General features: G+C 37.8%; 1 protein-coding gene across 19 annotated transcripts in view; it reads left to right on the top strand.

Annotated features, from left to right (window-relative positions):
- DLG2 (discs large MAGUK scaffold protein 2) overlaps positions 1–13,265 on the top strand; it is a gene marked incomplete at its 5' end in the record, with an annotated part of 1,931,014 nt that overhangs the window by 1,356,370 nt on the left and 561,379 nt on the right. For all 19 annotated transcript variants that reach the window (XM_079787296.1, XM_079787299.1, XM_079787298.1 and 16 more), the window contains one exon: positions 4,435–4,559. In XM_079787296.1, the coding sequence (XP_079643422.1) occupies positions 4,435–4,559 (125 nt within the window). The remainder of the gene's footprint in view (positions 1–4,434; positions 4,560–13,265) is intronic.

Here is a 13,265-nt window from a genome sequence, read left to right as displayed (position 1 = left end):
AGTACCATTTGGCTAGGCAATGGACTTGTGCTCCTGGACAAGAATCAGCTAATATGGAGGGCTGGGAACGAGGAGGAAGAATGCTCCATGCCAGGCTCATTCATCAGTCATGGAATCTGCCCAACTGCAAGGGAACAGCAGCCCACCCAGAACTCTGTACGGACGCTGCCCTCACCAGCATGCCATGTCGCAGATTCCATTGACTGGGTCACGTATCAACACTTGGTTAATTAGTCACAATATTCAGGATGTAAGGGTATTAGCCAGGGGCATGCCCATTCCCATGGAGAGATTGCTGCTCAGAGGAGAGAGGTTCAGGGGTCTGCCCCTGCAGCTGGCTGGCTCCAGGATGATTGTCAGGGGACTGGAGTGATTTAGCCATAGAACAGCAGGCAGTAATTTCACTGTCGCTTTTTATCTGTGTCTCTCTCTCCATTGAATGCCGCTGGCTGTTAGCAGAGGCCTGAATAGGAAGGCGGGAGAGAACAAATGGGGTAGATGGGAAAGCACTTTAAATAATTTCCTTAGTTGAATTCAGATGAACCTCTTCTAAAGAACCTTGGTGACTGGCCAGGCCCAGCTGGCAGACTGGTGTTAATTGAAACACAAAAGCTTTTGGGAACCTTGGGACCAGAAATACAGGTACACCCCATCTCTACCTCTCTCTTTTCGTTGTGGACTCTTTGATCCATTTATTCTTTTTCTTCAGAGTGGATTTGAGGGCAAGGCAGTGTATATTAGTAAATGCCAGAGCCACCATCTTCTCTGTTAACTCTCAAAACAGTGGTTAAATGTTGCTGCATTTTCGCCAAAGCCATTATTTCGAAGATTTATCTATTCAAATAATAAGTTTTTAAAATGCAACAGTGGCCCAGCAGGTGTTGCTTAGTCATTGAGTATCGACCTATGAACCAGGAGGTTATGGTTCAATTCCTGGTCAGGGCACATGCCTGGGTTTCAGGCTTGATCCCCAGTGGGGGGCATGCAGGAGGCAGCCAATCAATGATTCTCTCTCATCCTTGATGTTTCTATATCTCTCTCCCTCCTAAAATCAATAAAAATACGTTTTTAAAAATAAAAACGCAACAGTGATCTACCTTTTCCTCTAAAAGTTCCTAATGCATTCCTTTTTCTCTGTTGACAAAAAACGCCTTTTTACAAATCTAGCCAGAGAACCAGAAGAAAATTTTTAAAGTTATCCAGCTTGACTCTCAATAGCAGGTTGGGTGTCTCATGTCCAGTGACTAGCCAGCTGCCCATTGAGTGAAGAGGCGTCCCTCCCTTCCAAAACAGCCTATTCCCAATTTGGACAGTTCTGTCTCATCATCCTATACCTGAGCCACACTTTTCATAGCTAGACTTTTCATTTTTATTGTTGTAGCCACAGAGTATGAACTTGCTTTTATCTACATTGCATTCCTTAACACATTGTGGACTTCTGTTGTGTTCTTGCTGAATCTTCCCATTAGAGTTTGAATATTCTCGGTAAGGTTGTTTGTCTGTTATTTCATTCATCAAATATTTATTTAACAATACTATGTGCCAAACAAGGCACCAAGAAACAAATATGAACACAGTTCCTGCTTTCTGGAAGCTCAGTTTGATGGAAAGATAGAATCATAAACATATAACTTCAAAATAACACAGTGCATTACATAATAGCATAGAAATCTACAAAAACTCAAAAGAGGAATGACTTACCCAGAAAAGAGGAGTTGGGCTGATCATTTAATATTTTCTAGAACAGATGCCTTCTGAGCCCTATCTTAGAAAATGAGAAGAAATGGACCAGTCAAGGGGAAGTTGGGAAGTTTCTGGTAGAGGAAATGGCATGCGTAAAGGCCCAGAGAGAAATTATAGTATGGATTATGCAAGAAAGCGCCAGCAGTTCAGTGTTCCTGTGGTTGAATGTGTAAAACTAGGAATAAGGAAAATAGATTAAGAGCTAGATGTTGACTATCTTTGTCAAATGACAAGTTTGAGCACTCTCTTCCAAAATATTGATATTGTTAGGAGAAAGCATTTGAATATCTCCCAATCTTGGCTTGCCTCCTTTCCCTCCCCCCATTAATCAAGAAATTATTATCCCTGAGGTGCCAACTCTAGTAAGACCAATGTACTCCAGTCAATGTTCTTGGAGCTAGACCCAAATTACATTGAAGATACTTACCTTTCTTTCCAAAATCCCTAGATCTTAGATAAACTGCCTTATAAATCACCTAAATGCTATCTTGGTGGCTATACACATGACAATGTAGTCGATCACCAGATGCCAGATTATCACTGCCTTTTCTGCTCTGTATTGAATTTCATGAAGGCAAAAGTCATCCTATCTTAATCCCTGTCTTTAGCTTCAAGACAGTCACACAGGAGAAATCATCCGGTGTCAGTAGGTACGTAAAACCAAAAATGGATTTATATACATTCTGCTCTGGAGAATCTCATGATAAAGACTCATCCAGTCTGCCTCTCCTTCCTTTCTTTGTTCCAGTCTTACTGTCTGTTCCTTGGGCCTGGCATCCCCTTTCTCATCTCAGGGTTTTACATATGTTCTTCTATCTGCTGGAATATTCTCTCCTTCTCCCCAGCTCTCACACTGACCCCCTTAAAAGTAACCAACTGCTATTTTCCTTCGGGAAAAGTCCCTATGCTTGATTCTCCTGTTACTCAGTCCTGTGCTCTGTACTTCCCTTTCATGTGCCTCATCAATTGACATGTTCACTACTGTAGCGCCAGGGCCTAGTCTCGTGCCAGGCATAGAAATGGTGTTTAATAAAGATTAAATTCATGATTACATGACTGCTACCAATAATATCTCTGTTCAGTGAAAGTAGGAATTTTTCAAAGAACAAACCAAATTTGATAGATGTTAGAAGTAAAAAGATATGGAATTTTCATTACTGTGTTTGAATTATTAATTTAAACTTCTCAATGTAAATGTACAATTCTGAACACAACCCTCTGGAATTTAGATTTTTATTAATTCAATCCATAAAATTTGCTAAACATTACATTGATGTCTGCCATGGTACACTGTCAATTTATAGCTGACCTTATCTTAACATTGAACTTTTTTGACTAATTGCATGCCCTAATTAACTTGTGCATTAACTACTTGGTTCTTAGTCCTTATCTCTTTTTACCCAAGAGCAGAATTTAATCAAGTGATCATAAATTTAGTAAGCTCTTTTTGTCATAAGAGTATATAGAGAAATTAAATATCCAGTGACAGGGGACTATTAAAAAATGGTGATATATGACCTTGATGAAATATTATTTAGTCATTTAAAATGAGTAATTATAAAAATAATAATAAAATAAAATGGGTAATTATGAAGACTACCTAGCTGTATAGAAACAATTTAAAATATAATGCAAATTAGGAAAAAAATCTGAATGCAATATGGAAATGCAATATAGCAGTGGAGATAGATATTAAGAAATATGTAAATAAGAAATATGTAAATTAAGAATATCCTATATAATAAAGAGCTAATATGCTAATTAGACTGGACCTTGGAACAACCTTCTGGAATGACCTTCCAGATGACCAGTGGGCGGGGGCCATGGGGCTGCGAGGGCCGAGTCCCTTGCAGAATTTCGTGCATCAAGCCTCTACTATAAAATAAGAAATGTAAAATAAGAAAATGTAAAATAAGAAATAAGTAAAAAAGAAATATATTTAATATATTAAGAAATATCTTAAGTAAGAAGATTTGTGAATTTCAGGGAGACTTTAATTGTCTTACATACAAATTTCAAAAGGTTATATGTACACTTAAGATGAAAGCTTTATTAGAATATAAACTATTCAAATTTACCTGCTGCAGAATTAATGCATTCCTTTTTTATACCTACTGCAAATAAAAACCTGCCTATAACTGCAAGGTATCTTACATTTATTATGACTATGGAAGGGACTCTGACTTCAGAAGTCCAAGTTTCTTGATACATAGAAACACAGTTATTTGATGTATAAACAAGGTCAGAGCAACAATACTGACAATAATGAAATGTAAATACCACAAATTCACTATGCTACCAAATCAAATATTTTCATATAACTCGTTTTCTTCCATTCTTTGTTCACATTTATAATTAGTACAATTGACAGTAATAATTTTTTGTGCTTTCTATATTCCTCAGTTTGTAAGCTTTTATTTTCTACTTTAAAATGATCATTTTAATTGCTCTATAAAGGAAGCACTTCTTAAAAGCAAAAATATATGGCCCTTGAATGCTTGCGGTGCAGAGACAAACTTGAGTATTTTTCCTGACCTTCCTTTGTCTGCTGACGGTGCACTTTATAGCTTTGCACACAAGACTGTTATCACCTGATTTCCATTTAAGTAGTAAGATGATAACACAGAGTGCAAGGGGGACTAGGTGTAGGTGACAGCTACATCATTTAATATCTACTTATTGTTTCTACAGGGGAATTCTGGCCTGGGATTCAGTATTGCCGGAGGGACAGATAATCCCCATATTGGAGATGACCCTGGCATATTTATTACGAAGATTATACCTGGAGGTGCTGCAGCAGAGGATGGCAGACTCAGGTAAAGAACTGAAATGTTAGAATTATTTGGAAAGTAAATCTGCCATATCAGTGAGATACATTTGTCCCTTTGGAGAATAGTAATTCTACAAAAGTTCTGTACTTCAAAGAGAAAGCTGTTAAAGTAAGCTTTCGGTAAAAACTTTGCAGATCTCTTATTATTTATTGAATTTCAAGTAGTATTTAATTTGTTGATGGCTACCATATTCAATAGTGGTCCAGGCACTGTGACAAGCGTGTACGGATATGTCTTTTATTCCATGGGGCCTTCAGTGTGGTTGAACAGAAGAATCATATGAGCTGATGAGAAAATAATAAAATGTATAGAAAAATAATATATTTTAAGTAATATTAGCAAATAATGCAATGTTATAGACACTCTGTACATTTATAGATTCAGAAGCTATTTATAAGGTCTTTGGTAGGAGTTTGGACAGCATCTATAAAACTGTTGCAAAGGAAGATTCCCTTCTGTGTCTTAAAAAATAATTAAGCCCAGCCAATGTTGCTCAGTGGTTGAGTGTCAACCTATGAACCAGGAGATCATGGTTGATTCCTGGTCAGTGCACATGCCTGGGTTGCTGGCTCCATCCCCAGGAGGTATGCAGAAGGCAGTTGATAAATGATTCTCTCTCATCATTGATGTTTCTATCTCTCTTTCCCTCCTCCTTCCTCTCTGAAATTAATTATATATATAAAGTTTTCACTAACCCCACAAATGTGGATAAGAACAAAGGGAGAAAGAGCAAGTTGTCCCAACAAAGAGGGAAGCAAAGTTGGCTTGGATGATGCCCACAAGGTGAGATTAAGTAGTTGGATGGAGTGGAGCCAGATACTGCTCAGGTGAGAGGAGTAGCTGCTTGAGTCAGGCCCCCTCTCTTTGAAGAACTGAAGACTAATTGGGGGATTAAGAATTACCCAGATGGGGCAATTGGTAAATAAAATAAAATTCTATCTGAGGTCAAAACACTAACAACAAGAGATTGTGGATTGGAGACATTTCCTTGGGAAGAAAATAATGTCCTCATGTTATTTTAGCGCCTCTACCAGATTGTAAATCCTCTCAGACAAGGCAGTTATATATAAAAGTGGATCAATAAATTCTTGCTGAAAGAATGAGTTTTTGAATGAATGAATGAATGAATGAATGAATGAATGAAAGAAATGAGAAGAGGAAGGAGGAGGGTAAATTAATGAGGGGGGAGGGTGGCACAAGCAAAGTCCTTTTAAGTATAGCTTTAGCTTTCATGGAGCCACTGTGAGGACAATGACCCAAGTAGCAGCAATGTAAGCTTTGCTGGCCTTCCTCAGTCTGTTTCTCCATTTAGCATAAGTAAGCGAGCTTACTGTTTTCCTTATAAAGCAGCTAAGGACACTTTTGTACTCTACTCAATTCTTCTGATGAAGTGATTACTTTTGACAGCTGCATCTTTGCAACTTGTAGAAGAGAATCGCAATTGTTTTTTTAGGTACATCTGCATCTCCTCTCAACAAGAAAATAAATGAGTGACTCTCAGGAAACACATGCTTTTTGACAATAGGATTTTCAAGCTGATGTGAAGAATTAATTTCTGAGTGAGGAAATATCCATGCTACAGAGTGAACAATTTGAAATAGATGCTGTGTCATTCTGTGAGCCATGATGGGGGTTGGATTTGCTAATACTGGATGCTGGATAAGCTCCATTACAAAGGTTTAGGAATAGAGCTGTTAGAGGATCATTCAGAAATCGATGGGCCACAATCATGAATCTGTACTCTATGTTACGTGCTTTGCCTACAGTTAAGAATGGAAAGTGGCATCTCTGAGAGTGCCACCATTCTTTGCCTGCTAGCATGGGTGACCGTAGTATGCCTACAGAGATAAAAGGTTCTGCTGTTCTGGAAGCAGCATTCTATAGTGGTAAAGAGAATGCACATGATGATAGCCTATATTTATTCAGCTTTTTCACATGTGGGGCATTGTGCTAAGATAGATAGATGATAGATAGATGATAGATAGATAGATAGATAGATAGATAGATAGATAGATAGATAGATAGATAGATATAGATAGATAGATAATGATTGATAGATAGATGATAGATAGATGATAGATAGATAGATAGATAGATAGATAGATAGATAGAAATAAAATATAGATAAACACAGGCACACAAGCATCTATACTGACAACAGTATGTACTATTATTATAGCTATTATAATATGGACTCGGGAAATTTAGGCTTAAAGACTTTTAGAAGATCGTTCAGCTAGCTTTGCATACATACAAAAACTAGTCCCAGATGTCACTTACGTGCTCTCTGATCTCTCATTTAACAGTAGAATCCCCTATATCATGTGGTCTCTGCCTAAAAACTCCCAAAGGTAAAGTTTTCACAATGGTAAGGGAAAACTCTAATCATTATAAAATTTGTTATCTTTCTACTGAGCCACAATTTTCATCCTTGTGACCTCTATCCATTGGTCTTTGTATTGGCTCAATAAATTTTATCAATATTTCCCCTTTTTCTTATCTCTATCTCTGTCTCTCAGTAGACTTTTTTTTTCTGCTCTTGCCTCAGTGTCTTTCTCTTTTTCTCTGTGGTGTTCTATTCCCTTTCATCTTATCCTTTCTAACTTTCAGGTTCCTTTCATCCCCTATGTCTTTCCCTCAGCTTCCTGTTCCTATCTGTTTACTACATCTCTTTTTCTCTTGGTCATAATATGGAATTAAAGCCCATTTAAAAATTGATATGATACTAAAAATGTTTCTGTTTTTATTCTCAATTTTCTACAGTCAACTGAATCTGCAGTGTTTTCCTCATTTTAAAAAAGTAAATACACAAAACTTAGTTTTTTTTGTTTTTTTTTACTTAACTAGTTCTTTGGTCTTTCCTGTGGGTTATAGACTTTTAAAACTTTTAAATGTATCCTTTCCATTATAAATTACATTTTTGACAATTAAATAATATTAAAAATTGCAGATAAGCTAAAGCCCAGAAAAGTGAGGTGATGGGTTGCTTCAATGTAGAGTAGTAATCCAGACTATACATTAGTCAAAATATAATAGATCAATAATAATAACAGCCAAGACCAATATAGTGCTTCAATGTGCCAAATACTTTTCTAACATTAACTCATTTAAAATCTACAACACCTCAATTAGACTTATACTTTCATTATTCCCATTTTTTAGGTAAGATCATTGGGGAACTGAAAAATTAAGTAACTTGCACAGTATTGTACTGCTTGTAAATGTTGGAGCCAGAATTTGAACCCAGGCAGTCTGGCTCTAATGATTTTGTCCTTAAGTTCTATGTTGTACTGCAGACCCAGATGAGGTGAGAGGTGACTTTCTCCCTAATTAGGTGAGGCTCCAAACTGAACTCAGGTCTGTCTCAGTGATTGCTCCAGAAAAGTGATGTTGGAGAAAGAGTATACTATTTAGAGTCAGAGGATCTGGGTTTCAAGTTCTATTTTCTAGCTGTGTGACCTTGGACTTCTTTTTAAGCTTTCTTTCCTCAAGTTTCCTCACTGGTAAATTGGAGAGAGGAGCATATTTCTCTAGAAGCTGAGGTAAGGATTAAATAAAATCATAAATATGAAGGAGTTGTGTAAAATTCATAGGCCATCAACACAACTCAGTGTGCAGAATACTGAACTTGAGCCTCAAGTCTATGATAGCCAGGAAGGTACCCTTATGATAGACAGAATTCTATGATGATCCCCAGTGACCCACATCCTTTTCTAATTCCTTCCCCTTGAGTGTGGGCAGAGCCTTTGAGTATAATGGGATATCACTTCTGTGGTAATATTACTTTATTTGGGAAAAGAGATTTCCCACAGATGTAATTGAAGTCTCTAACCAGTTGATTTTGAGTTAGTCAACAGGGAGATTATCCTGTGTTGGCCCGAGCTAACCCAGTGAGAACTTTAAAGGCAAACAGATGGTCTTACTGGCCTGGATAAAGCAAACTTCCATGTTGTAAGAAAACCTATGGAAAGAGCCACATGGGAAGTACCTGAGAGGAGCTGAGAGCAGTCCCAAGTCCTATAGGAGCTGACAGCAGTCCACAGCTGGCATGATGGGAGTTGGCAGTCATATAGCTGAATTATTCCAATAGCTACTTGAGCTCAGAGGAGGACGCTGAGCTCCCAAGAGAAATATATGCAAGTGACGCCTTGACTAGAGCCTTGTGGGACCCAGAGTAGAGGACTTTATTAAGCTGTCCTCAGACTCCTGTCCCACTGAAATGCTGAACTACTAAATATATGTTGTTTTAGACATTAAATGTGTGGTGATTTGTTACACAGAAATAAAAAAACTAATATAGAACACCATGAAATTCTGGACCCTGAAATTCACTTACGGCTGGGCTGCAGACTGGTTTGCCCATTAAAGCTGCTGCCAGTACTACCATACTCTAAACCTCAGAAACACTGGTCAGGCCTTATGACTAGTCTCAGGCCCTTCAAACACCTGGAAGCAAAAATAGTGTGAAAAAAAAGGGGGGAGGGGACCAAGGTCAGAAATAGGGAAGAAAGCAGTGCCCCAAGATGAGGGGCAACAGACACAGGGACTAGTAGAGATGTGTTTTTACATGTGGTGGCTGAAGATGAGAGACTAAGCTGGCATAAGGGAGAGAGCCAGAGCCTGAGGAGAAATGTAAGATGAAAGCTAAGAGAGCATATGGTGGTTTGGATGAATTTCTCTAAAGTGGTCTTTTTCCCATGCAACCTTTTTTTTTTAAAATATAACTCCTTGTGCATGTGTTTATGGATATAATAATTGTCCTTTTAACATATGTATAAAATGCAGAAAAGTAGACAAACTACACAAAACTCAACACATTGATTTTTACATTAAATAGAGTCAATGACTATTAACATATTTTGTATATTTATTTCCGCTATTTGTTTTTGCTATTTTGCTTTTTATTTAGTTTAGCTTATGCTCTAATATTTAACATTTGTTTAATTTCTTATAAACTTATTTCATAAATATTTCCCTATGTCATTAAAAAACTTTTATAAATATTTTAATTGCTGTTTAATAATATATTTACTATTCACATTGTTAGGAATTTAAGGTATTTTTATTTTCTTAACATCTACACCAGTGGTTCTCAAACTTTTTAATGCTGTGACCCTTTAATACAGTTCCTCATGTTGTGGTGACCCCCAACCATAAAATTATTTTCATTGCTACTTCATAACTATAATTTTGCTACTGTTATGAATCATAATGTAAATATCTGTGTTTTCCGGTGGTCTTAGGCAACCCTGATAGCGGTTCTCAACCTGTGGGTCGCGACACACAGGTTGAGAACTGCTGCTGAGAGCATAAGACCATCAAAAAAACACAGGTATTTACATTATGATTCATTAACAGTAGCAAAATTACAGTTATGAAGTAGCAACAAAAATAATTTTATGGTTGGGGGTCACCACAAAATGAGGGACTGTATTAAAGGGTCACAGCATTAAAAAGGTTGAGAACCACTGATCTACACTAATAAAAGAGAAATATGCAAATTGACCATGTATCTGCGATGCCCACATCAGGAGTGAGCATGCAAATTAACCCAACAAAGATGGCAGGTTAATTTGCATACACTGGCACAGAGCAAAGACTGAAGACTGAAGAAGACTGAAGAAGACTGAAGACTGAAGAAGCTTGGCTTCTCTGCTGAGGCCAGGAGTGAAGACTAGCAAAGGCTCCCAGGTGGCTTGGAGCAAAGCCAGGGGCAGGAAGGCCTATTCTTGCACGAATCTTCATGCAACGGGACTCTAGTTTTTAATAACTGGAAATCTTTTGGAAGACACTGTTTCTCTTCATTTCTTTAGGATATATTTCTAGTAGTAAAATTTCTGAACCAAAAATATGAGCCTTTTAAAGAATTTTTACACATATTGCTAAATTTCTTTCCAAAAATATTGTACCAAATTCTACATCCACCAATAATTTTGAATTGGGCCTCTTTTATTATATGTTGTCAGTATTGCATGGGATTACATATATATAATTCTGGGCTGTTTACCAAGGGAAACAATGGTATATTTGTTTGCTTTACTTTTTTTATTCATTAACAGTAAGATTGAACTTTTAAAAAATGTTACTAAGACAATAAAGATAATTTTTTTAAAAGATAGAATGAAAAGGTTACTGTCATTTATATTTTTTATTCTAGAAATAGTCATTCAAATTTGATAGCATTACCTACCTTTAAAGTAGGAACATTTTTAAAAGAACACTACGTTTTCTTCCAGAGGAAAATGGATATATTTCCATGCCTTAAAGAATGATTTTTATTTCTGCTTTTGAATCAACCATAAAAATGCCCTCTGTGCAGCTTCAAGTCCCTGGATTGCTGAGGACCAATATTGGTCTGTCATCCTGGGGAAGAGCTATCACATGACAACCTCCACCTGTTGATGCAGCAGTGACATTTACACCACAGCGCATTTATTAAGCCCATCCACAGCACAAAAGCAGCGTGTAGGAGCAGGCAGAAAAGACGGCTGCTTGCCAATTTCCTGACAAGGGACACAATTTAATCTCTTGGCCCTCAGCACAATCATTTCTACTCCCAGACAAGATGGAAAAAACAAGTTTCCTCTAAGTCCACTGCTTCAGTAATTCCTTCTGTGTCTGTTTACAGGTAAGGTTGGATTTGTCCTTATGAAAGCCAAGATAACATACATGTTGATTTCAAACAAGAATACTTATCACACTGAGGTTTCACTATACTGATCAAAGATGAGAGGTCAAGGACAAATGTTTTAAGAATACAATCTCTGTGTATAAACTACTCCATTGCCCTTTTGGCTGTCATTTGGCAGTTTACTCTTTTGATATTTTAGTAATTTATATCCATTAACTCTCTAGTGATTTTAAAATAAGAACATGAGGAGAAAGAGAGAGAAGGGGTGAAAGAAAAGGGACAGAGGAAAGGGAAAGAAGAGAAATGATTGGTGATCATCAGTAGCTGAAGACCTCACACAACTTGAAAATGGAGAAGGCAATCTTAAGCTCAAACATTGTCTGTGCCGATGAAAAGCACCAAGCAGAAGAAAGGGAGCAACTACCTAACATCATAGTGTGAAACTTATGCCCAAGCCCCACTTTCAGATTGTTTAAGGAAATAAAAGATTCTCAGTTAGTGAAACAGCATGAGATGGCTAAGTCCGTGGAGGTCCTCTTCACATTGAACATTCATGAGTTTGGATGTTTGCAAACGAAAACCTCATGAGTCACCAAATCCAACCTGTCAGTTTCCACTGCAACCCAACTGATTCTTGCACCAAATGACTGTGATTATGCTACATTTTCCAATGGAAGACAGAAACTCTCAGTGTCTTCAAAGCCACTTGAACTTTTTTTTCATCATTGTTTTGAGGCCAAAGCAGCACATAAGCCCAACTGCTGACATGAACAATCCTATATAATCAAGAGCTAATATGCTAATTAGACCGAACAACAGAATGACCATCCGGACATCCTTCCGGATGACCGTCTGAACAACCTTCTGGACGATGCCAAGCTGTGAGGGCCGGCCAAGGCAGCTGGGGCTGCGAGGGCTGGCCGAGGCTGTGAGGGGCTGCGAGGGCCAGCCAAGGCAGCCGGGTCTGCAAGGGCCGAGCCCCTTGCATGAATTTCATGCATCGGGCCTCTAGTTTCTTCATGAGAAGGGACTTCATTGTGCAGTGCGAATTACAAGAACACCCTCCTTAGAAAAATGTATGGTTGGGATATCAGTGGACTTATTCTTATGGATTATTTCCTTCCATCCCTGCCCACAAGAATGAAAAGAGATGAGAGGGAACAGCTTTCTGTCCTTTAATTTTCTCCATCAATATCAGCTCTAAATGTGTTGACATTTTGCTTTGAGAAGAAAAAAATAACTTAGCAAGCGGCTCCATGGTGACTGGTAATGACAAGTTCCCAACAATTTAGAACTACACAGGAAAATTACTAAACAAGAATAATTTCAGCTATGCATCTGGTAGAACACCAGGCACCCACGTACAGTCATCGCTGGAAAAGCATCTACAACAGTTTTCCTATTTTGGTCAACTCTTATGTAATCTAAACAGAGGAATCCTTCTATGGGTTAAATGGAATAGTCTTATGGCAAATAAACTTCCCCCCACCCCGTTTTTTTAAACAAATTGTGCCAGGACTTCTGAATATGCACATGCAAAAGAATTAAGATGGGACCCTACCTCATATCACACACAAAAATTAACTTAATGTATATCACAGACCTAAATGTAAGTTAAAACTATAAAACTCTTAGAAGAAAACATAGGAGTAAATCTTCAGGACTCTGGATTAGGCAATAATTTCTTGATTTGACACCGAAAGCACAAGAACAACCCTGGCCAGTGAGGCTTAGTTATTTGGGTGTGGTACAGTGCTCCAAGAGGTTACTACTTCATTTCCCAGTCAGGGCACATGCCCAGGTTGCAGGCTATGTGTATCCCCACTATGGGCCTGCAGGGGACAGCTGATCAGTGCTTTTTCCCTCTCTCTCTAGCTCCCTTCCCTTCTCTCTAAAATAAATAGAAACATATTTTTAAATCTTTATTTTAAGCAAAGAACAAAAGAAAAAACAGATAAATAAAATTTCATCAAAATTAAAACATTTATGTCTCAAAGAACATCAAGCTCTGGCCAGTTTTAATCAGTAGTTAGAATGTAAGCCGATGGACCGAAGGGTCT

Source organism: Cnephaeus nilssonii (assembly GCF_951640355.1).
Source record: "Cnephaeus nilssonii genome assembly, chromosome: 13".
In the NCBI taxonomy this organism is placed as follows: Eukaryota; Metazoa; Chordata; class Mammalia; order Chiroptera; family Vespertilionidae; genus Cnephaeus; species Cnephaeus nilssonii.
This window is presented reverse-complemented; position numbering and strand designations above follow the sequence as displayed.